Below are 27,749 nucleotides of genomic sequence, written 5' to 3'. Positions count from 1 at the left end.
AAATTGAATTGAATTGAATTTGGCGCTGTACAAATAAAATTGAATTGAATTTAACTGAAATTGAATTGAAATTATTTCACAGGAACAAACACAAAATATGAAACATTTACATTTTTTGTGTAACTCTGGAGCAGGCTACTGTAGGTTGGGAACCACTACACTAAAATAAGTGGGGTATTCTTGCTCCCACACTGAAAAGTAGTTTTATCTGTGATTTTCAGTTCGGGACTTTGGATTTTATTGCGTGTGCAATGGGTGCACAAAATAATTCACACTGTTGTTTAACTGCGACTTTCACATTCGCCTGACCCCTCCCTTTTCAAATACGTCATAACGCACAGCACTCCGATTGGCTGTTTTCTTCGTGGCCTGGCAACCAGAAGAGGCTTTACCAAACCAAACACATAGATCCCCCATCAGCAAGCATTCAAGCTAGCTACAACCGCTAGCTGCCTCTATTATCTGTACACACTCAGCCGCCCAAATACCGTCATGTCTTCACGGACTTTACCGCTGCTCTTCATCAATCTCGGTGGAGAAATGTTGTACATCCTGGACCAGCGGCTTCGAGCTCAAAATATCCCTGCTGACAAAGCTAAGAAAGGTAGCTAGCGTAGCAGCTATCCGGCTAACAACACAAATGTCACCCTGCAGTGAAGCGTCAACATTATAATGCGATAATTGCACATTCACTTCATCCGATTTGTCCGTTTACTGGATGTGTATTGAGAGGTTTCGGTGATTAGGAGAAAGTCAATGTAAATACAGGTCAAACGTTAAAGTTAATGAGTTAATTGGTTGTCTTTTGTGAATCTACATATTTTGTTAAAATCATAGCTCACGTAGACAACAGTTTCTGATGCATGACATATTGAAATCCAGAGAAAATTTCAACTTGTAATTTCTTCTGGTCCACTGTCAGTAAACTTCTCTGTATATAATCCCAAAATGACATGAGATGAATCATAGTCACATACTAGTTTGTTGCAAAAGTTTTAAAGCACTAAAAGTAAAGTGAGGATGCTTTTGGTGATGCAATTAATAGTTTTTATTTATCAATCAGCATTATGCAAAGTGCAGAAACTGGAAAAATCTAAAGCAAATCAATATTTGCTGTGACCAACCTTAAAGCAGTACCAGCTCTGTTAGGTACACTAACACACTTGGAGGTAAGTTGTTCCAAGCCTCTCCAAGAAATTGCCACAGTTTTCTGTCTCAGTGTCTTCTGTCTCCTCGTGTAGTCCAAGATTGACTCCATGATGTTTAGATAAGGGCTTTTATGGGAACCAGAGCATCTGTTGCAGGACTCTATGTTCTTGTCGCTGAAGATAGTTATTTTGACTCTGGATGTGTCTCCGGTGTTCTTGTCTTGCTGTAGCTACATTTGGGACTGATCAGGTGCCATCCTAATGGTATTGTGTGATGCATTGGAATCTGAACATCTAAAGTGCCAAAAGACCTTTGCGTAGTACGTAACATTTTAGCATACAACCACATTAAGTGAAGTCTTTAGATGTTTTTACAACATCATTGCATTTATTTATCTTCTTTTAATTCATAAAGATTTCTCAATAGCTGGCTGGATAGACGAGGACAGAAGGAGAGGTATTATTACAGAGCTTCAGCATAGCTATGCACCAATGCATTAGTAGCTCTTCACTCTGCTTTGGCCTAGACTGAACCAATGCGCTCCATAAACAATAGGACTTGGTAATCAAACAACAGATGAGACCTCATATGCATACTAGATCAGCTCTCAAACAATGTACTCTGTCTATGCAAACAGGGGCATCCCCTAAGTGGTTGGGGCACTCAAATGCGCAAGTCCTGGCCTGAACTATACTGGCTTTTAGAGCCTTGATTGTATAGCCATGTTAACAATGAAGAGGCTTGCTTTAGAAACAGAGATCAATATCTGCAAATTCTATTACTCTAATGAAGAGTATTTCAAGCTACTAAGCAGGCCCATGTGTCGCTTGTGGCACAACATACACTGCATGTCAAAAGATAATCATTACATTAAACTGTCTCTTATGTCAAAAATAAGTACATGTCACTTGCATATATCAAGAAGCTCATCTGTGGTCGCCACACTTTCTGTTTGTGCTCCGAGAGGAGTGTTTTACTTGTCACAGCTCCTTTTTGTTTCAGTTGAACTTTGGCTTCCTTGTGGGTAGGTAGTGCCACAGAAGACACTACTCACCATCACCTTTAAGCAGATAAAATGTACGTGAAATGTTTGGAACGGTGATTGTGATCGTTTCTGTCAGTTGCAAAAGTAACTGACAGAAAGGCTCACAGCTCATGAAAAATCTGAGAGGAGTTCGAACACTACAATTTTCCTACCTGGCTGCAGGCCTGCTACCAAGTAGGATATATGCTGATGGCTTTCCATGCTGCTGCTTTGTTAGGGCCTTTGGGATTGGGCTTTGGATAAAAGGGTTTTGGCCAACATGTAGTGTAGAACGCTCATCTGCTTGCCTCTGAGCCTACAATGTGGGGAATACATTTGTCTAACCTCTGTCAACTTTTTGTGGACTTTTCTGTTGTACTGTTTATCTCATTAGTTATGAATGACATCATCACTACCATGTTCAACAAAAAATTCCTGGAGGAGCTTTTCAAGCCACAGGAGCTTTACTCCAAGAAAGCCCTGCGGACTGTGTTCGACAGGTTGGCCCACGCATCTATAATGAGACTCAATCAGGCTAGCATGGACAAGGTAGAGTGATGTTGGCCTACTGCTGTATACCTGCACATTTAGAATATTTCTTTTCCATTTCTGCTACATCACACAAATTTACATGCTTTGGATATACATGACATAAATCTGCGCATCAATCAATACTTAATGTTTATATTATAAGTGTATAGCAGTAGTAGTGTATATATGTGGCTCCCTCTGCTGTTTGTGATGCAAAAATAGAATAAGTTTGTGGATTTTGATGCATGAGACGATCAAGTGATGTCTGTCTTCCTCCTCACAGCTCTATGACTTGATGACCATGGCATTCAAATACCAGGTACTCCTGTGTCCCCGGCCGAAGGACATCCTCCTAGTGTCCTTCAACCACATGGATGCAATCAAGGACTTTGTGAAAGACACTCCCAGCATTCTCAGCCAGGTTGATGAGACTTACCGACAGCTCATAGAGGTACAACACGTGTGACTTTGCCCTTTTGACAGGAATGGGTAGCAACATCACACGTTGCTTATTTGTGCTTCCTGTAGTGTGCTGCAAGATGTTTGAGGTTTTGGCTGTAAGTGAACTAGGTCAAGTGTTGAAAGAGGTAAAATGCAAAAAGGCACCAAATGTTGAAGTATACAAAGATAAATAAAAAGGAGAGGGAAACAACTTCAGATGTAAAAACAGAATGTTTTCATTACAGTTTTAGTCAGGCCTACTCAGGTGTAGACTATGAACTGACTTTACACCAACATATCTGGTGATACATTGCGACTCATTGCTTTTCCTCAGGCAGGGTTAGAGAAACTGCCATCTAGTAAAACTTGCATGGCCAAGAATTGGAAACACATGTCAGTGTTAGTCTTATGACCAAAAATAGTATCCAGGTCCACATGTAATACCAGTCAAAATAAGGAAGACGGAGTAAACCATCCAATCCAACTACAAACAGGATACCAAGGCTACAATATAAGAATTCAATATCAGCATTTTATCTGGCAGTGACCTATTTATACCACTATACCACTAATAGAAAATGGGTTTGAATGTATATACAGCTGCTAGTACGCAAGGATGTGTTTCATCCTTTTTGTTCATTCCTGTGTTATGGTCTGCAATGCCAATATACAGAATGTTGTCATATATTCAAGCCACTTATTATATATTTTGACCTATGACTGACATGGTGGGTCAAGTGGCACCAACAGCAGCTTTTGTGCTTTTGTAGTAATGGCTGCAATCTTAGTTATTAAAATTATGGATAGAAAAGGTAGAAATAAATATTTAGAAATATAACTGAGTGTGGTAGTTTGTCTTTGCTGACTACGAGTTCCTCTCCAGCTCTGAGGTACACACCTTTTTACTTCTTTTTCACCTCTTCAGATATTTTAAATTCTTAATTATATTTTCACTTTTTAGATGTATACACCCTTGTCTAGTGGTGAATTCCAGCTGATAAGACAAACTCTTCTAATCTTCTTCCAAGACATGCATATAAGGGTAAGTACATCATTTTTAACATTTAATCATGGGGAGAGTGTTAATTAGAGAATAATCTTTTTTTGTTTTGCGTGTCACGTTCCTCACAAGCTTTCTGCTGTGTGTCTTCTTCTGTGCCAGGTGTCTATTTTCCTTAAGGACAAAGTGCAGAACTCCAATGGCCGCTTTGTACTTCCCACCAGTGGTCCTGTGCCTCATGGAACACAAGTCCCTGGCTTGATAAGGTTCAACTGTAGACAGCTCTTATCCTTCACAACCAAACAATCTTTACTCTAAGGAATGATGGAGATATTGAGATTAAACAAGCGATTTTGTGTAGACAAAATTTACATTTGATCTTTAATGTTAGCTTTTTTGCTTTCATATACTCTGTTTTCCGATTGTTCCCAGACACTGTAATCTGATGTTAAGTAGACCTATTTGCAGCTAATTGCATTACAGAGGTTTTGTTGAACAAGCCTTTGCATTCTAATTTTAGATGTGATGTATGTTTACCCTGGATCAAATGACTTAAGTCCACAGTAAAACATTTAATACATAACTGACAACTTAAGGGTGCCACTTAAGGGAACTACTTTCATCACATAAGTGTTGTGTTTTTGTGTCTGTTTCCAGGATGTTTAGCTGTACTGGTGAAGAAGTGAACAGGCTGCAGTTCAACAATGGAGGAAGCTACACCTCTGCTATCCGGGAAGGATCTTTTGAGATTTTTGGAGACAGGGTCACCAAACTAGGCACAAACATGTACGACTTTATGGTCCTTATGCAATGACAGTGTATTAATGATTAATATTGACTAATAATGTTGACAGATGTCAGGAAATGAGGAGAGAGATGACATGAAATCAAAGGTCCCTCAGTGGATGTGAGCCAGGGATGTTGTAGTTCACAGTCATCCCCTTAATCCCCAGCTCACCAGGGAACCCTGAGTTTGATCACTTCTACTGACTGTTGGGGACTGTAAAGCATTTAAACTCTGGTTTTATATGAAATGTTTTCATAAAACATCAAGGTAGGAACAGCGTAGCAAAGGTTAAATGCCTGGGGCTCCCTACCACTCTGAAGAACTGATGAAGTGTCTTGGATGAGTGGCAGTGTGTAGAAAATTAAACCAGCCAGCTCATTAACCCTTGACTTAGCTTCTAATTTTATACAACGATATCTGTGCAGCATGTACTGACACCAGGCAAAATGACCATATAAATTAAACATATGTACTACTGTTGTTGGTTATCTTTGATACTGTGTTGCATGGACATAAGGGTTGTCTCTATCTTTCTCATATTTTCATTCAGGTACAGTGTGAGCCGTCCAGTGGAAACCCACATGTCGGGAACGTCAAAAAATTCTGCTCAGCACACTAAGGTGAAATTGGTTTACTGTGAGCAACATGCATAATATTAAATTAGTTCAGAAGATTGATTCCAATACATTCAAACTGTACAGTATTCACAATACATAACATGCACAGGAATTTGGTGAAGTGACCCTTGTCCAGAACCATACTCTACTGCGTGGTACACCATCAGCAGGACCAGGATCTTGTTAACAGCAGGTTTAGCACAAATATACTGACGTAAACAATCCACTGTGTGTCAATAGGTCAATGCTGCTCCCAACCCTCTGGCCAAAGAGGAGCTGAATCTGTTGGCCAAGTTAATGGGAGGGTTAGAAGTTCAGAAACCAGGAAACGCAGACAGTGGTTTCCGAGTCAACCTCTTTGCCACCGATGAGGAAGAAGAGTGAGTCCCCTTATTTGTGTGTGTACTGTCAATGTGATGTATGGTACTTTTCCTTAGGTAGAAAAAAAAACTTGTTTTAATTGTTCAAAGCTAACATTGTGACTCTACTTTATCACAGAGAGGCATTAATATCAAGACCAGATGACCTTTCATATGGAGTCATAAATATCCAAGCAACAAAGGTAAAGCTTATCTACTCACACTTGTGTCAACAGAAAAGAATTGGATGTCCAGACATTTTGTCCGTGACTGTTTTGTTCATTTTGATGTGAGGATAAACAAATGACACAACTGATCTCGGATGAGGTGTATTGATTACAAGATTCAACAAAGGAGAAATCACTAATCAGAAATGACGTCTGATTTTGTTCCCTCTGGCTAGAGGTGGAACTCAATTAAGGCTTGAGTTCTTTACCCTCTTTATAACCATGAGGGTTGTTTTGTTTTGGACTATTCGCTTCCCTTTTCAAAGCCTTGTTTCCGTGTGTGCTCTGATTGGATTACTGCTCTCCTCCAATTTAAAACTAATCTCCAAGGTGCCCCAGCTACAAGAGCATCTTGTTTTCTGGCTATGATTAAATCAAATCTGTTTGAAAACTGAAATATGGTCTGTAAGAGCTCACAACAAGGTCAGAACCCGTCTTGGGACAGCAAGAACTGTATGACCTGTTGTGATGGGCACAAGTGTAGATTTCATGCTAGCACAAGGATTTTAATCTCAGATCTGAGAAATTATGCCAAAAACCTTGTCAGCCTAGTGGGGTGTCTTTTACCCTTGATAAGCAACCCCCATGAATGGACCCCATGGCCAAATGTTGCTTATATCAATGATGGGCTTAAGGTTATACTCTACAGTTAATAGATCAGATATGTGAGGCTTTGCCAGTCCAACAGGATTTACTCTAATGAGGTGTAAGTGCCTGTGATGACCACTTCAGCACTGATTGGTGGATAACATTGTCTTTCAGGACCAACAGGCCAATGCTGAGCTGGCCAAGATCATGGGAGAGTTCACAGAGTCTGGAGACCAATCTCCCAGCGCCAGCAGCAAAGGAGACGACCTTCTGGCCATGATGGATGGTCTGTGACGTGTCACCCAGGCAGAAATGCCCAGGGGGTGGGGCACAATGCATCGTCAGCAGTTCGCTCTACTGTAGACAAATCTGCCGTCTGTACCTGCACAAACACTGCAGCAACCTCACATGCAGCCGGGGAACCTTCTTCTTTGGGTGTTTGTCAAATGTAGGTGTGAGCAGGTGTTTCCAATGGTTGTTAAATGACCGACTGCAAATTTGCATAGTTAACAACAAAGAATGTGTCACGAACCAAGCTTTAAGCTGTAATACCCTGTAATAGTATGTTTGCTGTAAACTGAGAAAAGTTTCAGTGCATTGAAATACACAGTAGGCCTGTATCAGTGTGTCTAACATATGTGTGTGGTGATAGCAAAACATCTGTTTGTATAACGTCAAGATGTCGCATTTTTTAAAATCTGATTCAGACTGCGCTGCTGTACTCAAAATACACATTTATTTTCACACAAGGTTATGTCTCTTAAATGTCAATAATACATCACAGTTTTAGATGATTTTCAGGTTTATAGTCCATAATTTTATTTTTGTTTATTGCAGAATGTGAACAAGGAGTGTGTTAACTGTATTGTAATTAACAAGTGATTAATGATACTGTGGGGGAATCAGAAAACGGAAACCAAAGTGCTCTTTCTAGCATGATTCAAATTCCCTCAGAACTTTATTTTGGTAAGAAATGTGTTTATCTGACATCATGCTGTAGTACCTTAAAACAGTATGAGGAGCAACTTGTAAGACATTTTCAACTACCACGTGATGTCTCTCAATGTTGCTATGCGGCCCAGAAATGTGCTCATTAATGAGCACATAATTATAATAGAGAGGAATGCAACCTAAGGAATTGTCTAATATGTAAATATGTTTATTACATACTTTATTTATTTCATTGTATCATTTTCTGTGTATAGGGAAGTGCATTGCATTGCTGCAATTGTCAAATTGTTGAATGTGCAATGTAGGATTTTTAATAAATAGTTCAACACATTTTTTAAAAAAAAGATTCTGTTTTCATACATAATATAGTATGAACTGTATCATCAGCTCAGGTACTGATGCAACAGAGTGTTAATAATGGTGTGAATCCTGTAACAGCTTGTTGTAGTTTAGAAGATGTAACAGTAGGGGGAGCTGCCAAACCTTTCTAAAACTGATCCATTACATGTGGTCTGTCCAAGCTGACTGCCACGCATCGCTGCAACAGTCACGTTATCTTTCTTAAAAATGCAATAAAAGGTCATAAGTGCTCTCTTGAGATCAAGGTTTATTTAGTTTTTCCTCTAATTCACCTTTGGCAGTGTAGGACTCTGACATGTAAACAAACAAATGTGTTATTTTAGTATTTATTTATAACCATCTAACCAGATCAATATAAGCAATATGTTTGAATATCATTCACAGTTAGATTTCTGTGATGCTCCCACAGATCTACAATGAGAATTGCTATAGCAACAGCTCTCTGTACCCACGATATTTTTGTGCAGTCTGCTTGTGAGTCAAAGTGATAGTCTGCACTCCCCCAGTCAAGACACACAAACATGGTGCATACCATGCAGGTAAAACATGCTGAGACATTTCTCTGAATTGATCCAGGGGAGGAGGATTCTGGTGAGGTCTTCCCAATAATCTTGGCAAAGGAGAGACAAGAATCACTACGTGCCTTGAGGATACAGCCAACCTGCAAAACAAACAGAAACCAGGGCTCATGCCAGTCATCCTGCAAGACTGTGCACTTAAGTCAACTGAGCTCACAAGAAAACAATCTTTTACCATAAAGATTTGCAAAATTGCCTATATATTCCATTACTCTGAAATTTCTGTTTAAGTGGCATATTGGAAAAACAAGTTTGATTTCTAAGATAATGAGTAATAGTCACTTATTTTAAAAATAATTGTTTCCTTTTCAAAGTTTAAGACGTGCCGCAAAGCTTGCTCTGTTGTGGCCACAGGGATTATTACAAAAATATAAATTTGCAAACATAAAAGTCTTTAAAGTGCGGTCAACATTTGTTTCCTTATACATGCTGAAAGAGAATCTAAAACATGTTTCTCTAACAGACCCTGCATTTTGAGATATGATTCAGTTTTCTCTTTAAAGACTGTGGGCAGGACACTGTAAAGCCACAGGCTGACATATGTTTCATGTGGCCGGGGGCATATGCTGTGCTGAGTCAAGGCAGGAAGACTAGTGCAACTTGTATAACCCTCTGCCATTTAGCCTCCGCGTCTGTCACACCTGCCCACTGGTTTGAAACTGGTAGGTGTGGGTGGACTTTAAGGTTAATTGGGCAGTCTAAATTGAGAACACAGGTGGGCTTTACTAAATGTTGATGTCATTCAAAACTCTACTTGCTGAGTAAATGAGTAAGGAAGTTACTTTTTACTGAGCTGTATTGTTGGTTGTCTTAGCAATAACACCCTGACAAATTACAATTTCTGGTTTCAAATATTGAAAATTGTATGCATTTATCAGGTGAAGTACCGATTGAACTCAGTGATACACAGTTTCACTGAGTCATATGGTTAACCGAAATGAAGTGCAATATGTGTCTCATTAAAAATAACGACATTGGAGAGCCTTACATGAAGCAAAAATTGTATCAGTCAGCACTCTCTATGTGCACAATATCATTAATTATAGAAACAGGTACATTTAGTGAATAGAATAGAAAAGGCTTCACTTAGGCACCTCCATTTAATGTTTTATTGCTCTTTATATGAGTAATTATTAGCTATACTTTCTAGTAGAAGTTTCTTCATTTCTGATGACATCTTCTGGTTGGATGATTATATTTAAAAAAAAACTTGTTTGAGGAAACTTTTTGGGACAGATTTTTTCTTTAGAGCTTAAGACATAAGAAATAGGTTGCAGTTTTCAATGCAATGCTAAATGTGAGAAGTTATGTTCTTTTCTGTCAGTTATTTCCCCACCAAGTCCTCACCATGATGTGTGTTGGGTAATTGTATATACATGACATAATAAATAACAAACTAACTGTGATATTATGATATTATATGTCCACACCGGCATTTACATGCACAGTAAACTTCATTTGTGTGTGCTACATATTTCCCGTACAGACAACTATGATGTAATGTTGTCTCATTTAGCAACTTTTGTTGTCCAAAGAATTTCATCATCAGTGCGCAACCATTTACTAGGAAAAGGCAGACGGATGTTGCCATTGGTCGATCGCGGCTGTCAATCAAATAAGCGTGTGCGTCATTTCCGTTGTCAGGTGGCGCTGTCGCTGTGGAAAGATGCGATCAGCGAAGAGCGGAGGCTTATCCTTAATTGCTCATTTCGGTAACAGAGGCTAAACAACCCGAAACCAACCCTCTGCGGTCTCCCTTGTTTAAGCGAGAACCTCCGCACATCCACCACAGCGATTACCCAAGAAATGTCCATGTTGTAAGGAGACAACGCAGACTTTACCCGGCGGTTTTGGTTCGAGGTAAGCGGTGGCGACTAGGTTGCTATCTAGCTTTCTGGCACGGCTAGCCAGCTGTAATGTTGCCTACTTTGTTTAAATGGCCTCACGGCTGCTCTGTAGCCCCCAGCTCGGCTATACCGAACATCGCTCGCAAGTAGTTTTATTACAACCTCTCTGGCACATAAGGATACGCGTTAAAGTAGTCGCAACCGAGCTAACGACTGCTCTCTGTAGTTTGCACCGAAAGCTCAACTCCTTGTTGTGTTGTGTGTGTCCCTTTGTGTGGCCGGTGTGCCTGAAGCTGTGGCAGCGTCTTTAGCCGAGGAATTCAGTCAGCTATTACTGTCGTACTAAGTTTGTATGTGCGCTCAAGCTTAGTTTTGTTAACTACCCTTAAATGTACATCGTGAAATGACACGAATGTGTACGTTTGTGTTTGTTTAAATGACCACTTGGGTCGGACGTTGTTGTTGTTAACGCATGCCGGGTTAAAGATCTTTAATGTGTGTTTTTTTTTTTAAACGTCTTAGGGCGATTAAATGGTAATTGTTGTGGGCAAAACACATTAGCACCTGGCCAGTGGGGCTATTAGCAGCTCGTCGGGTGGTTTTGCACAAGTTGAAAGGCATAACGTCAGCGTTTTACTCTACGACTCGTCTCGCTTTCAGTGCCCGCTGCCAGAACTGAGCGGTGTCCAGACGCTGTGGTCGCAAAATGGCACCGAATACTGTTTGACAGTCTGTGTGAATTTGTAATTACTTTTGTCAAGTGGTCTATAGTGTGACCTTGTGTCCGCAGTCTTGTTGTGCGGTCAAGGGCGTCGTTATTGCAATAGTCAACAGCTGCAGTTGTGGCTGGGACGGTGTGTGTGAGCTTACGTGACTGATTGACATTTAAGTCAAGCAGCAGGATTGAAGCGTGTGTGACCTTCGAGTTGCTTTACCTCTCTGTGCTGACTTTCACGTCAGATCTATTTGTGGATTTATTGATTTGGATCATACCATCTCACTGGCTTCATTCTGTAATCCACTGATATGTTTACTACCTGCTCAAGTGTGCTTTTTGCTTTTTTTTTTGTCCATCTTGATACTACCTTGATTTTGCAATTAAGTTGTTCCTGCAGAGCCAGACAAGTGGCATGGAGTCTGGGTGGGTGGATCTTGAGACACCTACGTGGTTGTTTTGTTCTGATACTATTTAAGGAGCCCACATTTCCCGTGGGCACCGGCAGCGTGTCTCTCCTCCTTTTGTGTGATATGATTCAGAGGCTGTATCTGTTCTTGTCCTCCCTCTGGTACAGTCAGAGGCAGTCTTGCTTGCCAGATCACTGGCTGTGCAGAGAGGCAGAGCAGTGTCAGAAAAGGATAGCTGTGTGCTGTCATTGCGCTGATGTCATTTAGGTCACTGTGCATTAGTTGGTTACATTGACCTTTGCTTTTTAGATGTGTTGGGGGTTGGCTCCACACCACTTCAGCTGGTGTTTAGTAGGTAGATGAGTAGCCTTGAGTCCATTTGCTACATATTGTGTAGCAGTTTCTGTCCTTGAGTCATATTGGTGTTATAAGTCCAAGGTGTATGAATTAGAATATTGTTTTTAACTCTGACTGTATGGCAGTTGAGAAAGGAAATGCATATATGGTACAATTACAGATACAGATAACCTTGTTAGAAATATGGGAAATGGCCACAAATCGAATGCTATTATTTTTTGTATCTTCTGCTTATTTTACTTAATCCAGCAGCATTTCTAGCACTCAAACAGCAATTGAAAACACATTTATCTGGCAGCACTGGAAGCAGTATGTGTATTGTTGATTCTGCCAGCCACATTGGCTGCTGGATGAAAAAACTTTAAATAATTTCCTGCCCAGGAGCCTCATGAATTGCAGTAGCCGATTATCCCCTGGTTTGCGTGCTCTAGAGAAAGATGCTCGCTTAGTATTGGCAGGATGACATGGTGTCACTCTGGCTTGTGCCATAAATGCTCTCAGAAAACCTCAGCTCATCAGACTCAGTGGGTGATGACTAGTGGAGATAGAGACAGATGGGCGAGAGACATGATGATGACACTGTCTGCTGTCTGGGATCACAAAAAGCCTCATGGAAGTGAGAATTCATACCAGCCCATACTGACTGCCAACTGTCCTGCCTCCTCTCTGCCCAAAAACGCCAACTGGCGAGTGGCGCACGATTAGTTTTGAAACAGGAAGATGGTCTAATTTATTAGAAAAACTAATTTTCTCTAGTATGTTTCACTTGCAAGACTTGTTATATATTACATTTTTTGGCATTCATCAACTCTCCATTCGTTGTCGAGTTCTCAGTTTATGAGGTGCTTTGGATTTTATTAGTCTGAGTCACTCCTGTTGTGCATATGCACACCACTGCTATCGGTCAGTGACAATTTTACCGAAGAAATGTCACTTTGTGTTGTCTTTCTTGTGCACAGAAGTTCCACAAGGTGTTTCATTTATTTTTTTTATTTTCCTCAGCTGCCATGGTGTACATGTCAGCGTCTTGGGGGCACATTTCACACTCTCATCAGCATTGTCACCTGGACCTTTAAGCATTTCTGTCCAATGGAAACGCAGGATGACAGTAGGATGAATCATTCCTCTCAGTGCAAGGCACTACTTCCCTGTTACGAGAAACAAATGAGGTTTCATCACATAGGAACTCAGTATCAGTAAACAAAGCATACCTCTTGCTCTCTGAATTCTGGGAGGTAGATCTGTTATGGCGGTTAAAGTAGTTTGTGTAATGATGATGTGTCACACTGTGTCACTGGTTCTTCTGGCATGTGAATGTAGTTCCTTATCATAGTGTAAGGGCTTGGCTGCTTTCTTTTTTTTGTTTTGTTTCAGCCTTGTTCGAACATGCATGTCCTTTCGGAGGAAGGTCTGCACAGATAAGCCGCTGCACAGATTTTGAGATGAAACGTGCAGATTAAGAGCGGAAGGATTTTCTAAACCCATGTCCACTGCAGCAGGAAAAGCTAAAGATGGATATGTGGTTCAGTGCTGAGATGTAAATTAGAAATGCCTCTGTTTAAAGAATTTCATGTTTGTGCAAAGCAATTACTTGAAAGCGTTTACCATTTAAATTGCAGATTGTGTCACATTCGCATTTCTGTTGGGGAGATTGAATCTGAGGTGTTACCCTTGACACCAGCAGCCATCACTCTGAATGGAGCCGTAATGGTCTCACATTCACACTGAGGTGTTGGTAAATGTGTGGGAGGGATATTTAAAATAGTCTGGGAGGAGTTGCCCTGAAGTTTACCTCCTTTCACTTCTGTTCACTAATCACTGTATTCTCTGCCAGCCTGTAGGACTACCACTAAAGCCCTGGGTGAAGTCTGTGTTTATAAATGGCTATTTATAAAACCATTGTTTGGTTACTGATTACTATGTTATTTTTTTGTCATCAGCTGAGAGTTTGCAGTCACATGTATGCACTTATCCTTTAACTTGACTATCTTTGTCCTGTGTACTAATCTGATTTATTCCCCCATAGAGCTCCAGAATGTCCAAGCGGCGCTCATCGGAGAGGGGGGCTGGAGAGACATCAGGCAGGGCCAGCAAGCTGCAATGTCCTGGGATATCCGGCAGTAACGCCAAGAGAGCCGGCCCCTTCATCCTTGGTAAGGAAGCTACTAGTATTTGCTCAAGCCCCAAAAGTATGGAAATAGTAGCCTGTGTGGCTGAGATTGCATCTAGTGTGCAAATTTTTTTTTGTGAACGTGTGTAGCTGTTAAATGTGTGTGCAGGAAATCAGTAAATGGTAGGTATGTGTAAGAGTGTGAGGGTCGTGGGGTGTCTCTGTGTACAACGCATGCCTGAGACAAGAATGTGAAGAATTTTGCTGATCCCCATGACATCGGCCAGAAAGGTCTGAGTCTGTGCTGGATCAGGGTTATTTCCTCCCTCTGGAAATTGCGTTTCTCTCCCATGCTCTGTCTTTTATGTTTTCTACTACACAACTCCTCCACTATTTGCAATGCAGAGTGCCAAAGAAAACATTACACTAGTGGTGTTAATGGGTACATGCACATGCAGCCTTTAATGAGTTGTAGCGAGAGCACACACTCTGGCATGTAGCCTGCCTTTTGGTCATGCAGCTGTTCCTTTTCTTGTCCTTGCAGGGCCTCGCTTGGGCAACTCACCAGTGCCCAGCATAGTGCAGTGTCTGGCCAGAAAGGATGGCACCGATGACTTCTATCAGCTCAAAGTAAGTCTGTTGGGATTGGCAAGTTTTTATACATTTCTCTCTCTCTCGCAAACACAGTGAGTTAAGCACAGGTTTAAATAAAAAAACGTGAGCATATCTTTAAAAACAAAGCTTTGATGTTCCAGTATACACGCAAACCTTTGACCCTGCTTTGGTGGTGTTCACTTTATGGCCCCCTCTGTCAGTGTGACGCAAACAACAATCTGTTTATAGGGGCTATCTAGTGTCTGTTAGACAAGGGAAGGCTAGTAGAAGAGGTGGGGGTGCAAGGAAGGGAGGAAGGTAACGCCCCACCTGGAATGTCAACTTTTAACCCCCACAACCATCTAGTGAATCGGTTCGTGACCCTCTCTCCATACCCGTGGCTACAGTGCATCAGTGTCTGCTGCACAGCTTGTTTATTTCACATTGGTGTATGAGCCACTATTTTAAAACTGCAGTCCTGGTTTGCCATCTCCATTCTACAGATTTTAACTCCTTGTTAAATACTAAGTAGATAACTTAATGTCATGTCTTAAGTCATTAAAAGATTAAGTGTCAGGACTGAAGATTAGCTGCATACTAAATGGTTACAGCTCTCTTTCCACTGTCTGATCCTGTATGAGCTCTTGTCTTGTGACCTCTAATGTTTGCTCTGTTCTCCTGTGTGGTTATGGCAGATCCTGACGCTGGAGGAGCGAGTGGACTCTGCAGGCGAGACTCAGGAGGAGAGGCAGGGGAAGATGCTGCTGCACACAGAGTACTCCCTCCTTTCTCTACTGCACAACCAGGATGGGGTTGTCCACCACCACGGCCTCTTCCAGGTAGGCGAAGATCTGCACATTTTTGGCAATTCAGATAGGTGCTTCATATGTAATCGGTCAAATCATTAATTTCATGGGCAAAGATAGTGTTATAGTTTTTGGTGTATCACTCAGCACTGTGTGGGTGAGCATTCTGCATAATTCAGACTGATAAATGCACCAACATCACCATGGAGAAGTATCCGTTCATTTCAGTTTATAATATGGTGTCACCATTGAAGTACAAGTAGCAGCATGTTCTTTTTAGCTCTGTATTAGCAGAGGTAAGCTTGTCATTAGTCCAGCCAGCTGCATGTATTTTCCTTATCAGACTTGTTTCAATAGAGAAGTGGGAGTACCATTAATAGCCACATTTATCTGCAGTCGTTTTCTATTCACAGCCCCATCCATTCACAATGAGCCTCCCCTCCCTCCCCTCCCTCACCTGTCTTCCCGTCTGCCTCCTCCTCTAACTTTGTTATTGTTCCATCTGCCTTCTCTCTCCCTCTTTCTGTTTTCCTTCTTTGTCTCTCTTTCACATCCTGTCTGTTCCACTCTGCCGGTGTTCTCAGAATAGCAGCATTGAACCATGCACTCTGATTCATTTAGGTCTGCAATATTGATTGGATTATTATAGTGCATCTCCACTGTGAGAGAACCAGTTAATAATGTACACTTTCAGAGGTGCTGACTGCATCTAAAAGAAAAAAAAAACTGACAACCTTGTACAGAAATCAATAAGAAGTGGTGACTCTGCTAAGACTGGAGTTAGAAGAAGAGGAATGACCTTTGTTATTCGTCCTCCACCACCTAGTGTGGAGGAGTGGATGTGTCTTATTCATATCGGGTACATGCAGGCTGCTGATTGATAGCCTCTGGCCTTCTTGAATCTATGCTTTTCTAAGCTGAATGAATCAGCTTGATCAGCTGGTACAGCACAGGAATCCATTCAGTTTGATGCATTCATGGATGCCTAAACTCGTATTGATTGGACACTGGTGGAAAGTGCTTCTGAAATACATCATCAACTCTGTCCACTTGCAAAAGAAGTGCCTTCCTGAACCGAAGATAATTTCTCACATCCCTCTTTGTTTTTGTTCTTCAGGATCGTGCCTATGAAATAGTGGAGGACGTGGAGGCCAACAAAGTACGCAAGATGAAGAAGCGGATCTGCCTCGTGCTGGACTGCCTATGTGCTCATGACTTCAGCGACAAGACAGCAGATCTAATAAACCTCCAGCATTATGTCATAAAGGAGAAGCGACTAAGCGAGCGTGAGGCCATCGTCATCTTCTACGATGTGGTGCGTGTGGTGGAGGCCCTTCATAAGGTTAGTCTAGGTTAGTGTTATGTACCCTACTTCAAGATCATACGAACAATGACTGTGTACTTTTCCATTTTTATCAATGGAGAAAGCTTGGGTACTACAATATTTTTGTCAAATTAAAGGAAAAACTGCTTTGTTATTGTTTACTGGTAGCACATCCTTTCTGATTACTCATTTCCCATGTTCCTGTGCCACTCCCAGAAACAAACTGATGTTTTTGATACCAATGATTCACTAGGAACGATATGACCAAACATTTTTTTTCTTCTGTCTTTCCTGCCTGCAGAAAAACATTGTGCACAGAGACCTCAAGCTGGGAAACATGGTGCTGAACAAACGGTAAGATAAAGCTCAAGCTGGCTGGCTAAAACCCTCTCTCATTATATCGGGTCATGTCATTTTAGCCTGCCAGTAAGTCATTCTGTCTCCACTCACGTGTGCGAGAGGCCTCAGCAGGCCCCAGCAGCCCATATCCAATGTGAATTTGGCAAGGGTCACATTCTCAGACCAAGAGTGAGATCAGTCGCAGGAATCTAAAGCCTAACTCTCTTGTGCCTGACTCTGGGTCTGTGCTTGTGTGTTGAGTAAAAGCTGATGATTCATTCTCGGCTAGATTTTTGGAAGCGGAAGGTGAACTGGACTGTGGTGCATAAGAGAGCAAAGAATATGCCACTGCTTTGTTCTCAGTGGGCGAGTGTTTGGCGTTGGGGGTGTGAGCAGTGTTAAATGGCAAGCAGGACCCTGTTGGGTGCACCTCAGGTCACAGTGCTGCAGTTCAGATAGGCCTTGCAGAATGGAAAACTACTCATCTGTAAAGCCCTGTCCAAACACCCTACGTACTAAGAGATGGTGTGCATGTATTCAGGGGCTAAGGCTTCCCTTTTCTTTTTTCACTTTTTATGAATTTGTCCAAGTTTAAATAAATTTTGCGCAGATCCTTTGGAAGGTTTCCTCTGCACCCACATCCCTGGAGATAATCCCACAATGCTGGTCAGTTCATTTGGAAGGACATGTTTAACACACCTGCTTACACACACCTTCACATCCAAACATCTCATACGCTTGCATCACATATGCATGATCGAGTGTATACCAAGAGATGTAATATTCCTGACTTATCTTTTTACCACATACGCAATCTGCATGTCAGGCACCAGTGCCCATTGCCCCCACCACCACCTGCAGCAGCAGCAGCAGTAGCAGCAGTAGTAGTAGTGGTGGTGGTGATGAAACAGGAGAGTGTTTTGGCCAGGGGAGGAGGGTGGTGGAGAGAGCAGCAGACAGGCAGAACACTCCGTCCCAGCTGGAGACAAAGGAGAGGCCTGCCAAAGGCCCCATAGCTCAGAGATGACTCACACCGCAATGCACGACACACACACACACACACGCACACACATAGTCATCTTTTATTTACCCTCTACTGTGCTTTTTCTCTATTTTCTTTTACACCTGAATCATTTTCCTGCCTCTGTCTTTGTTTTGTCCCATTTGTCATATCCCCTTTTTTCTTTTCACTTTTCCCTCCTCCTTTATGCATCATATTTTGCTTGATTGCATGTTTCCTCTGACACTCCACCCTGTTTGTGTATGAAGTACAGTCAGTATGGGAGAGAGACGGTAAATTTAGAGGCAGGCCGATCCCCAAAATCCCCCCTCCTCACTGCTCGTCATCACTCTGGGAAATGTACCGATGCCATCAACAAGCTCAGCAGTTTATGCAAGAATAATGCGATTTCCTCTTGCAGAGCCAGCTGTTAAGAAAGCAGGATGTCATAAATCAATCGGCAGGGTCATTGACAATGTATGTCGTAGCTTTTGTTGTGTTTCTAAGGGGACATAGACATACACATATACAATCACATGGTGATTTTTGTTGTTCTGTTCTTCTTTTTCAGTGTGGAGGTGAACGATTTCTGTTTGAAATTATTTTCAGTGTGTCAGTTTATATCAGCAAATTGTGTCTAAGGGCAGAATTACCGCTACTGAATGAAATTTCTCATTTGTGTTTGACAGGAGTGAAATGGCAGTGAACGGGCCATTAAAAACAGAAATTGGGGAAAGAATCTCCACTGGTATTAACTCAAAAAATGCCTTTCTTGAAACACATAGACAAGCAGTAGCTATGATGCAACAGTATATACCTTCAAAATTATATTAAAAAAAAAGGTTTTGCTATATTTAAGGTTGGCTTTTAGTTTAAACCCTCCAAATCATCATTTCTGAGAAATGGTTTTTTTTCTCTGTAGAAGTTGCCCTGCATTTAACCTCCTTTCTCGTCAGCTGGTGTATTTTCAGCAAAATGTTGTGGGGAGGGAGGAGAAGTCATTGGGGCATTGGGTTTCTGGTTTCCTGACTTACCCGGGGTCACATGACCAGGAAGCAGAGATGGTGTGGTCTCTCTTTAGTCCTTAGGGACCCTTGCCTCACGAGGCAAACATGCAATTTCATTTACCCAATCTCCGGTGCAAGAATAGAAACCTGGGTCGTGATGCGCACAGACAAAAGGACAGACTCCTCTATAAAGGAAGCTTTTATGTCGAGGGTCCTTGAAGCATCACACTCTGTTCCTCTGGCCCATCCTTTTGCAGATCACAAGGCCACTATATGGTTAGAGAGACTTGGATCACAAAAGCTGTTGAAGCGGCTGAATCACATAAGTAGCTGGAAATTATGTGGACTGAATGTTCTAAGGGAAGATTGAGATTGGAGCATTTGGTTGAAAATTGAGTGTTTGACAGGAATTGGCTCCAGACGCTGTAATGGGAGCTCTGTGTGTGTGTGTGTGTGTGTGTGTGTGTGTGTGTGTGTGTGTGTGAGTGAGCGAGCAGGGTGTGAAAGTGAGAGAGAATAGGGGAAGCTGTTGACCTCAGGCTTTTTAGAAAGCGGATGTGGGTGAGAAGCGTGATCTAGAGAGGACCCAGGCTCTAGACCATGGCTGCTTTTGTGTGCACTTGGGCTTTAGAGTGCATTTTCATGTGTGCATGTTCAGCATGGGAGTGATTGTGTGGGTGCTCTCAGAGTTGTGCGTTTGTGTACATATTTTACATCTTCTTGAGCTTTATATATTCGTCTGCCAGCCCATCACTATGCAGGCTTAGTCATCGGGACAATTATCCCAAGCCACAGGTTGACTCATATGTTTGTCAAAGTGCAGCTTTTTTTTTCTCTTCAAAAAGAACAGTGATATAGAACAGTCCACAGTCCTTCAGCTTTAATACTGTTAGGTTTCACTCCGCCACAAGCAATTTTACCTTGATGACTCATAGAAAAATGTTACAGTGTGACACTGTTTCCACAGAAACCAGATTAATCAAACATCACTGGTAACTGCATTTGAATCCTCAGACTTTGAAGTGCCAGTGTGTTTGGAGTGGCTTTAATATCAAAAACAGCATTGAGCCTTGAAGCAATGATGTTGGTGATAATAAACATACTTTATGGAGAGCATTAGAGTTTGCGTAGTGTTTTTATAGAAAGGTAGGAAAACAAGAACACAGGAGGGAGATGAGAGCACAAAATACATTTAAGAGAAATTCATCTACAATGAATTTGTAATGCAGAGTGCATTAGAGTTTAAAGGCCCTTATGTCAAAAACATAGACATCTGTAATCCACAGATCTCAGGCTGCATGAGAAGTAACACTCTTTGAGAATCAGTTCTGTACTTGTGCAAATGTCATCATATATACTTAAACAAAATCTGCAAGACATCTTCCTGATATGTTGCACCCACTTTTGTGCAATGTACCTTGTGGTTGTCTTAAAGTTTAAAAATTCTCTTACATGTGCATTTCCTTATCTTGAATTTTTCATTTGTGATTGTTATAGATTTTATCTAAGAAATGTTGACAGGATTTATTTTCAAGGAGTTTAACCTGCTTGTTCAATAACATACAGGGATCTACTGAATCAAAGACATTTTTGAAGAAAATGTGAAAATATTATGTCAGTGGGGAAACTCCTGAAAGTATGAGATCCTGGTCAGAAAGTATAAGATCCTGAGATGAAGAATTTTGTGTTGAATCAAACAAATTAATGAAAGTGTAACATAAGGACATGGGAGACTTTTTTCCTAATGCGACTGGGTGTGCATGCTCTGTTTTGCATCTGGCAGTCATGAGATACTGATGTATTTTTAAGGCCAAGTGAACCGTGAGATTATTAAAACAACAAGGCATCCTAGCAAGTTCACTCTGTCTCTGTCAGCCTGCGTTTACTTCATGCTTTGGGCTGTGAGTGCAGTGTTTCACATTCTGAACTTACATTTTGTTATGATGAGTAAGACTTTTGCTAGTATCTTTCATGGTCTCATCAAGTGAAAATAGCGAATCCTGAGGGATGGTGTTTATTAGGAGTGGAAATACTTGGGTCATTATTAGATTCAAAATTGATTCCTGATGCAAACTCAGGTATTGATCTGGTCTGTGTGCATGTTCATGTGTGCTTACAGGACTCACCGAATCACTATTACCAACTTCTGCCTGGGAAAACACCTGGTGAGCGAGGATGACCTACTGAAAGACCAGAGAGGAAGTCCAGCCTACATCAGCCCTGATGTATTAAGTGGTAAGTGAAAAGCCAATATGTTGCATGCATGTTCTTTTCAAAGAGCAACAAACAAGGTGCTTTTCAGACAGTCTGAATAGTGCAGAAAATTTTGTTTCTGACATTTAGCCCTAACAGGTTTGCATCACCCAGTTCTTGTCACTTTCAAAAACTGGCACTTAAACAGTCGCACCTTATTTTTATAGCAACTGACCATCTGTGTACAGGTGTGAAAACCTTCCTCACTGCCTTAGATTTGCCACTGTCCACTGATTCAAGTGAAATAGGATTGTGAAGTGACTTAACTACAAGTGAAACAAAATTGTTGCATGTATTTCCCAAAATGACAGAATGTTGTAATTCGCTGAGTGTCCCTTCTTGATATGTGTCCAGATGGGATCCTGGGATTCTTTTTGTAGGCCATTGCGTAACATTTAGCAGTCAGTCTTGTGTTTGATTTTCCGGTTATTAGGCAACAAGAAAGAGGTTGTGTTGCAATCTTGGACTGACAAAAGCCAGGAATAGCTCTTTTTTTTCCATCTTTGTTTGTGTTATCATGGTGATGTTGCATTTTCTCATGGTATGTGTCTGCAGAGGAAGCTACTTTCCTCTTTACGTGAAACACTTTGTCTGAAAAAAGCAGAAATCCATTTTTATTGTTCAACTTCACAATGCTATACACCAATCAAGTTGATGCTTGAGCACTTCTATGGTAGACCCCAGTTTTATCCATTTTTACTGATTTCCAGAGCAACGTCCTGATAGTGGACAAGATTGAGAATAATTTCAAACAGAAATCGTTCACCTCCAGCCACTCGAACTGTACATAAAACCCGGGCGTGTATATCAGCATAACGTGACAGGCACACAATTAAACAGAGCTTCAGTGACTCACACACTGATGACTCACTGGAGGGAAACTACTCCCATCTATCCCCTTCCCCTCCCATCCCCTGCCGTGTGTGTGTGTGTGTGTGTGTGTGTGTGTGTGTGTGTGTGTGTGTGTGTGTGTGTGTCACAAGCTTTAACATAATTGCCTGCTGCTGTTGCTGCTGCCTGCCTGGCTGTAACAACACTGCCTATGGTCATGCACAGCCATGATGCTCCACCCTCACCAGCTCAAGTTTATTCATTGCTGATCCACAGCTCAGGGTTATTTATAAAAATGGTTTTCCCATTTTCAAAAGTCAGTTCTGTGCTGGAAATTTCGAGGAAAAATAAAGGAGTCATTGCTTGTGTTTGTGTTTGCTCATCTTGTTAATCATTAGACCTGTTGACTTGACAGGAATTGAACTTGATAAAGGGTTGATCACCCTGAGTCACACAGGGCAAAAACTGTCATTGAACTAAATAAAAAGTTCATGTCAACCTTTATTGCTTATCTGCTTATTGACTAAACAGTCGATACATGTTTTGATATCAAACACATCCTGATCCTCTCTGTCCTGTCTCCAGGTCGGCCGTATCGAGGTAAACCCAGTGACATGTGGGCTCTTGGTGTGGTCCTGTTCACCATGCTGTATGGCCAGTTCCCTTTTTATGACAGCATACCTCAAGAGCTCTTCCGCAAGATCAAGGCTGCCGAGTACTCTATCCCAGAGTGAGTACTTGTCCTGTCCATGTAACATTTAGTGGAGAAAACAGTAGAACAGTTTGTACTGTTTAACATTTATTCTCCAGTCATTCTTTCATATTTCTGCAAACACAGAATGAAAATAACTCTAACTGCAGTTATAGTGACAGGGAATTTGCAAGATCTTCACTACAACACAATAAAAAGAAGTATTTCATAATGCAAAATATTTGCTGAGAAATGATCACATTTTCATGTTCAGTTTAGACCTACAGCAACAGTAGTATCATGTTTCTACTGGCTTTGAAGCCTTGTGACTTACTGTAGTCACATTTTACCAATAAAACTGTCCCCTCCTGTTCCCTCCACCTCCTCACAGGGATGGTCGTGTTTCAGAGAACACAGTGTGCCTAATCCGAAAGCTGCTGGTGCTGGACCCTCAGCAGAGGCTGACTGCAGGAGAGGTGCTGGAATCGCTTAGTGCCATCATTGCCTCATGGTAATTGCTCCCCCTGCTGGCTTTTACAAAAAATATTTTTGTCTTGATTGTCGAAGAGTTAAGAAATAATTGTAACGACTGACAAATTGATTTGTGTAAAATGTGTCCTACTAACTGCAATGAGTTTCTGCTCGTTAGCTTTGCATTTATGATCTGATTTTGTAGGCACGTGAATTGTGAGCACACACAAGTATAGTACTGTCAATCAACAGCTCAGTAATGTTAATCATCATCTTTGTTGTGTTTTCCTAATGACAGGCAAACTGTTTCATCGTTGAGTGGCCCTCTGCAGGTGGTGCCAGATATTGATGACCAGATCAATCACCCAGAACATCTGCAAGAGGTAAATTATTAAATTACAGGTTCCATAGTCACAGGTCTGAAAATGGAACCTGTTGGACAAATCCATATAGAATAGAGGTACTTAAAAAGAATTCACCCTTTATAATAGCTAGATGCAAATTAGGTGTAACAGTGGAAATGGGTGGATGTAATTCATCTCATCATGTGGTTTTGCCTCATGTTTACATTACCTCTCAGATACACTGAGAGCTAATTTCATTCAGCCCAGATGCTGTGCCACATTGAACAGAATACATTTTCTTTCCTCAGGCCAAGGTGATAGAAGAATCTTCACAGTATGAGTTTGAGAACTACATGCGCCAGCAGCTGCTGTTGGCTGAAGAGAAGAACACTATCCATGAGGCTAAGAGCTTTCTCACCAAGCGCCAGTTTGGCAACATCCCACCTGTAAGGCGTCTGGGCCATGACGCGCAGCCTGTCAGCCCACTAGATGCTGCCATCCTGGCACAGCGTTTCCTCCGGAAGTAGTCCCCAACCACCCTTCGCAGCCTCTCTGGTCTCTCCAGAGAGTTAAGAGACCTGCGGAGTCCAGAGAGGATGGAGGAGAATAAGCCCCAAAGCTGAACATGCATACATGGGCCCAAGCCCAAACCAAGGTATAGACGGCCCAATTCGTAGGTGGGCTTTGGGCTAGCTAGGTGGAGCAGTCAGGAGGAGGGCACTAGAACAAACTGCCAACCCAGAACTTCACTCCTCATGTCTGGATCCTCCAGTGAAATATGGAAAGGCCTGGAGGAAGATCTGAACCAAAGGTTCTTTGCCCTCAGGTCACCCACAGTCAGATCTCACTGTGCAATAAACCTGATGGCACAGTCACACACGGGGCTAACACGAGGCTCTGCCTCAAGTGTTGAAGAGACTATTTAACCCCATATTCCTCCTCCTCCTCCTTTGAGATCCCCCTACTGTAACACTTTACCCGTCAACTCTGGATCCCCTGAGCAATACAGGACCAGAATCATGTAGCAACCCTCTCTCTTCCCAGTGGTTAATGGTATTGCCTCAAGTAAAGTCACCTAATCACAGCCGTCACCTCTCTATACCTCCATTCCACCCTCCTCTTCTCACTCCCTCCTCTTCCTCTCTACTGTTTTCCTGTATCGAAAGTGATTCAGACCGCTCCTGTCTGTAACTCTGACTTCAAATCAATCTACCTCTCTGTCTCTCTTCTCTGTTGGTAAACCATGCTCACTGTTCTGAGACAAGGGATTGTAACAAAGGAGTCTTGATGCCACCAGTGACATAAAGCATTAATGTTTTCTGTCAGTGATAATGCTTTGAAACCTTTTCAGTGGTTTCGAAAAATCTGAATAAGCTTTTTATCATATTTACCATAATAAGTAGCATTTTATCCCTACCTTTGCTTTGAAGATATTGAATATCAAAGTACAAGCATCCTTTGATATTTACAGAATGCATTGTCTCCTGCTTTTGCTCACCCCTGTGGAAATCTATTTTTAGCATCTAGGCAGCTAGTGTGAGGTACCTGGAAGTCACAATGCCAAGAACTGAATGGGGAAAAACTGTTGGATCCTCCCTGCCAAGGTATATTGATGGTAACACTTCCTCAGTGCCATTATAGTGAAGATCAGGCACTGTCATGTTTCTATTGCCAAAAAACATGTCTTAATATTATTCTTAGCCAAGGAAACTGGTACCCACAGCCTCATTCAGAATCAAATGGCTTCCAGGTATTCCAACTTCCCTGTTTCTCTTTATCACAGATCATGGGACAAGTGTTTTTCAGTATGAATGTGAACTGTCATTCTGTGCTTTGACATGTCTGCAGTATCCATGAGTGTGTGCTTGTGTGTTTTTTCTGGCCAGGCATAATAAGAGTCTGCGGAGCTGTCGAGCTGTTAACCTCTGACAGCCTCAGACCCTTTAAGCTATCCTCCAGTCTTTGTGTTCTGTTATCTGGCCTGCCTCAGTGGCAGACACTGTGAAAACCAGAGTGGGCTTTGCAAAGATGGGGCTTGACAAAATGTTTTAGTGATGGTCATGAATGCTTTCTTAAGATTGGAAAATATCACATATCTATTGCCAGTCTGCAGCCCTCTCTCCAGTTCAACTTGTATATGCTTGTATTATCTCACTTTATAGGCTCTCTGAGAGGCTGGCCGGTGGCTGGTAATCGATACTGTAATATTTCACAGAGAAATGAAAATACATACTCATAGGGTTTAAGTGTAGTTGCTGGGTCTTCTTGGCTGTTGGTGAGTTCTTCTCTTTTATCAAAGTGTGTCTTCAAACCATGGCAAAGCTACTAACCAGTGACTGTTAGGCATCTGTACACTGCATTTTGCCTTTGCGTATTGGTACCTGCTTCAGGCTCTTTAGATTTCTTCCTATTTATATTCAATCTGTTTGCATGAACATAGGCTCTGGAATATTTTCAAATGTCTTTACGTCGACTTTTTTCTTGTAATTTCATGTTGATTTATTTATTCACTAGTGTAGACTCCTCCTCCGGTTCCCTCCCAAAACCTCTGGGGCTTGTATCACAGACATGGATCATACTCGGTCTAAAAGCTTCTTTATGAATGAAAATATCTTAGGTTTCTTAGACTAAGACTGGGTGTAACTAATGTCAGTGAAACACGTCCCAAATCCCTTTGCTCTCACAGCTTTAAGAAGTGTTGTTAGCTCCAACATTGGCTCTACTTTAACAAACTCATTTTAATCCTTCCAGTCACATTAATGAACAAGTAGCATCTTATTGTTTTTCCTCTTTGGATTCCTAAATCATTCTCTTGCCATTTTGCCACTGTCTGTGGTCAACTTAAGCTACACTAATAACGAGACTGACTTTTGCATAGTTCTATTTTTTACAGAATACAAAACGATACTCGCACGTTATCTTGATTCACGGGAGGGTTTTTGTAGTGTTTTTTTTGTGTTTTTTTTTTTTTCTCCCCCTGTCATAACCCTCCTATCCCCCGGTCAAGGCTGCACTCTCTGGTCAGTATGTAAATAATGTACCATCATGACTGTGCCAGTCATATTTTACGTAGTTCCACCCAGTGAGATACAACTCTGCTCCAACACATACCAATTGACGTGCATTATAGGCCACGTTGGCCATCAACCACCACCACATCCGGAGGCTAAAATAATATGTAAAGAGAGCTGTCGGCTTTCTCCCACCTCAATGTGAATTCCATGGGAATACAGCAGTATTGTAGTAGTCTAGGTTGTTCATCAGAGAAGGGTGTTTCATGAACACTGTAGCCATTGCTGAATGCTGACATTAAGTGATCGTCTGTGGAAATGTCTCACGCCATCTTCCATGATGCCCAGCTACAGAATAGCAACTAGAGGTTCAAAAAACCTTTGATGTAGATGTTATTATCTGCCCCCCCCTTAATCAAAAAGTGTTTCACTTTATAGCTAGTGGATTGTACCACATTCAATGTTTGTTTTTACAGAGTCGTACTGGTAGACTGCAATGTGGACTGAAAAGCATGGAAATAGTGTGAGGTTAAACTCTGTGTAAAACATGTGACTGTTGCATGATTTTGAACTTGCAAGCTGTGCCAGAGTAATGGATGGAGAAGCTGATAATTACTCATTTGGGTCCTAAAAGTTAAATCCAGAGCAAGAATTATATTTTATAATTTGATGAATAGTATTACTTTTCAAAAAATTCATAAAATCTTTTTTTTCCCCACCCTGGTTCTAAAGTTATTAAGTCGTCAGTATATAATCAATATATTACTGACAGTTTCAACTGGAAACCTAGTGTAGGATATGAAATGTGGTGTAGTTTAAACCCAATGGGATAATGTGTTGTAAGCTGCTTGGTCGGACATGGGCATCTAGATACAGAAAACTGCGTAATTGTACAGATGAAACGCGTTTGTATAAAAAACATATTTTTCTACGTCATCAGATCTCTACATGCATGTCAGCAATAAACTTTGATAAGGAAACATTCAACTCTGTCATGTCTTTGTATTCTTGTATTTCCTTTCAGTAC

At 41.4% G+C, this 27,749-nt stretch overlaps 2 protein-coding genes across 2 annotated transcripts; both read left to right on the top strand.

Annotated features, from left to right (window-relative positions):
• Nucleotides 1-373: 373 nt before the first annotated feature.
• oscp1b (organic solute carrier partner 1b) lies at nucleotides 374-8,004 on the top strand. The gene is made up of 10 exons (XM_071468843.1): nucleotides 374-604; nucleotides 2,568-2,722; nucleotides 2,988-3,155; nucleotides 4,107-4,187; nucleotides 4,308-4,411; nucleotides 4,803-4,931; nucleotides 5,483-5,552; nucleotides 5,790-5,929; nucleotides 6,048-6,111; nucleotides 6,898-8,004. The coding sequence occupies exons 1-10, from the start codon at nucleotides 493-495 to the stop codon at nucleotides 7,015-7,017; spliced, it is 1,143 nt and encodes a 380-aa protein (XP_071324944.1). The 5' UTR covers nucleotides 374-492; the 3' UTR covers nucleotides 7,018-8,004.
• A 2,266-nt stretch (nucleotides 8,005-10,270) lies between these two features.
• stk40 (serine/threonine kinase 40) lies at nucleotides 10,271-27,709 on the top strand. Its single transcript, XM_071469365.1, has 11 exons — nucleotides 10,271-10,472; nucleotides 13,968-14,094; nucleotides 14,596-14,681; nucleotides 15,341-15,484; nucleotides 16,569-16,793; nucleotides 17,077-17,129; nucleotides 21,241-21,356; nucleotides 22,791-22,935; nucleotides 23,288-23,407; nucleotides 23,666-23,750; nucleotides 24,020-27,709. Exons 2-11 carry the CDS (start codon nucleotides 13,977-13,979, stop codon nucleotides 24,236-24,238), a joined length of 1,311 nt encoding a protein of 436 aa, XP_071325466.1. The 5' UTR covers nucleotides 10,271-10,472; nucleotides 13,968-13,976; the 3' UTR covers nucleotides 24,239-27,709.
• The last annotated feature ends 40 nt before the right edge of the window (nucleotides 27,710-27,749 follow it).

The sequence above is a fragment of the Trachinotus anak genome, unplaced genomic scaffold (genome assembly GCF_046630095.1).
Source record: "Trachinotus anak isolate AG129_WGS33_773 ecotype Australia unplaced genomic scaffold, CSIRO_AGI_Tana_v1 ptg000032l, whole genome shotgun sequence".
In the NCBI taxonomy this organism is placed as follows: Eukaryota; Metazoa; Chordata; class Actinopteri; order Carangiformes; family Carangidae; genus Trachinotus; species Trachinotus anak.
Note: the sequence above shows the minus strand (reverse complement) of the source record. Positions and strands in the feature narration are given on the sequence as shown.

What these genes read in the sequence shown, in the direction of transcription:
- oscp1b (XM_071468843.1), top strand. Translation starts at nt 493, where the DNA reads ATGTCTTCACGGACTTTACCGCTGCTCTTCATCAATCTCGGTGGAGAA. An exon ending in TGCTGACAAAGCTAAGAAAG is followed by an intron (nt 605 to 2,567) that starts GTAGCTAGCGTA and finishes TTATCTCATTAG; the next exon opens with TTATGAATGACATCATCACT. An exon ending in ACCAAACTAGGCACAAACAT is followed by an intron (nt 4,932 to 5,482) that starts GTACGACTTTAT and finishes ATTTTCATTCAG; the next exon opens with GTACAGTGTGAGCCGTCCAG.
- stk40 (XM_071469365.1), top strand. Translation starts at nt 13,977, where the DNA reads ATGTCCAAGCGGCGCTCATCGGAGAGGGGGGCTGGAGAGACATCAGGC. An exon ending in ACCACCACGGCCTCTTCCAG is followed by an intron (nt 15,485 to 16,568) that starts GTAGGCGAAGAT and finishes TTTGTTCTTCAG; the next exon opens with GATCGTGCCTATGAAATAGT. An exon ending in CAGCCCTGATGTATTAAGTG is followed by an intron (nt 21,357 to 22,790) that starts GTAAGTGAAAAG and finishes TCCTGTCTCCAG; the next exon opens with GTCGGCCGTATCGAGGTAAA.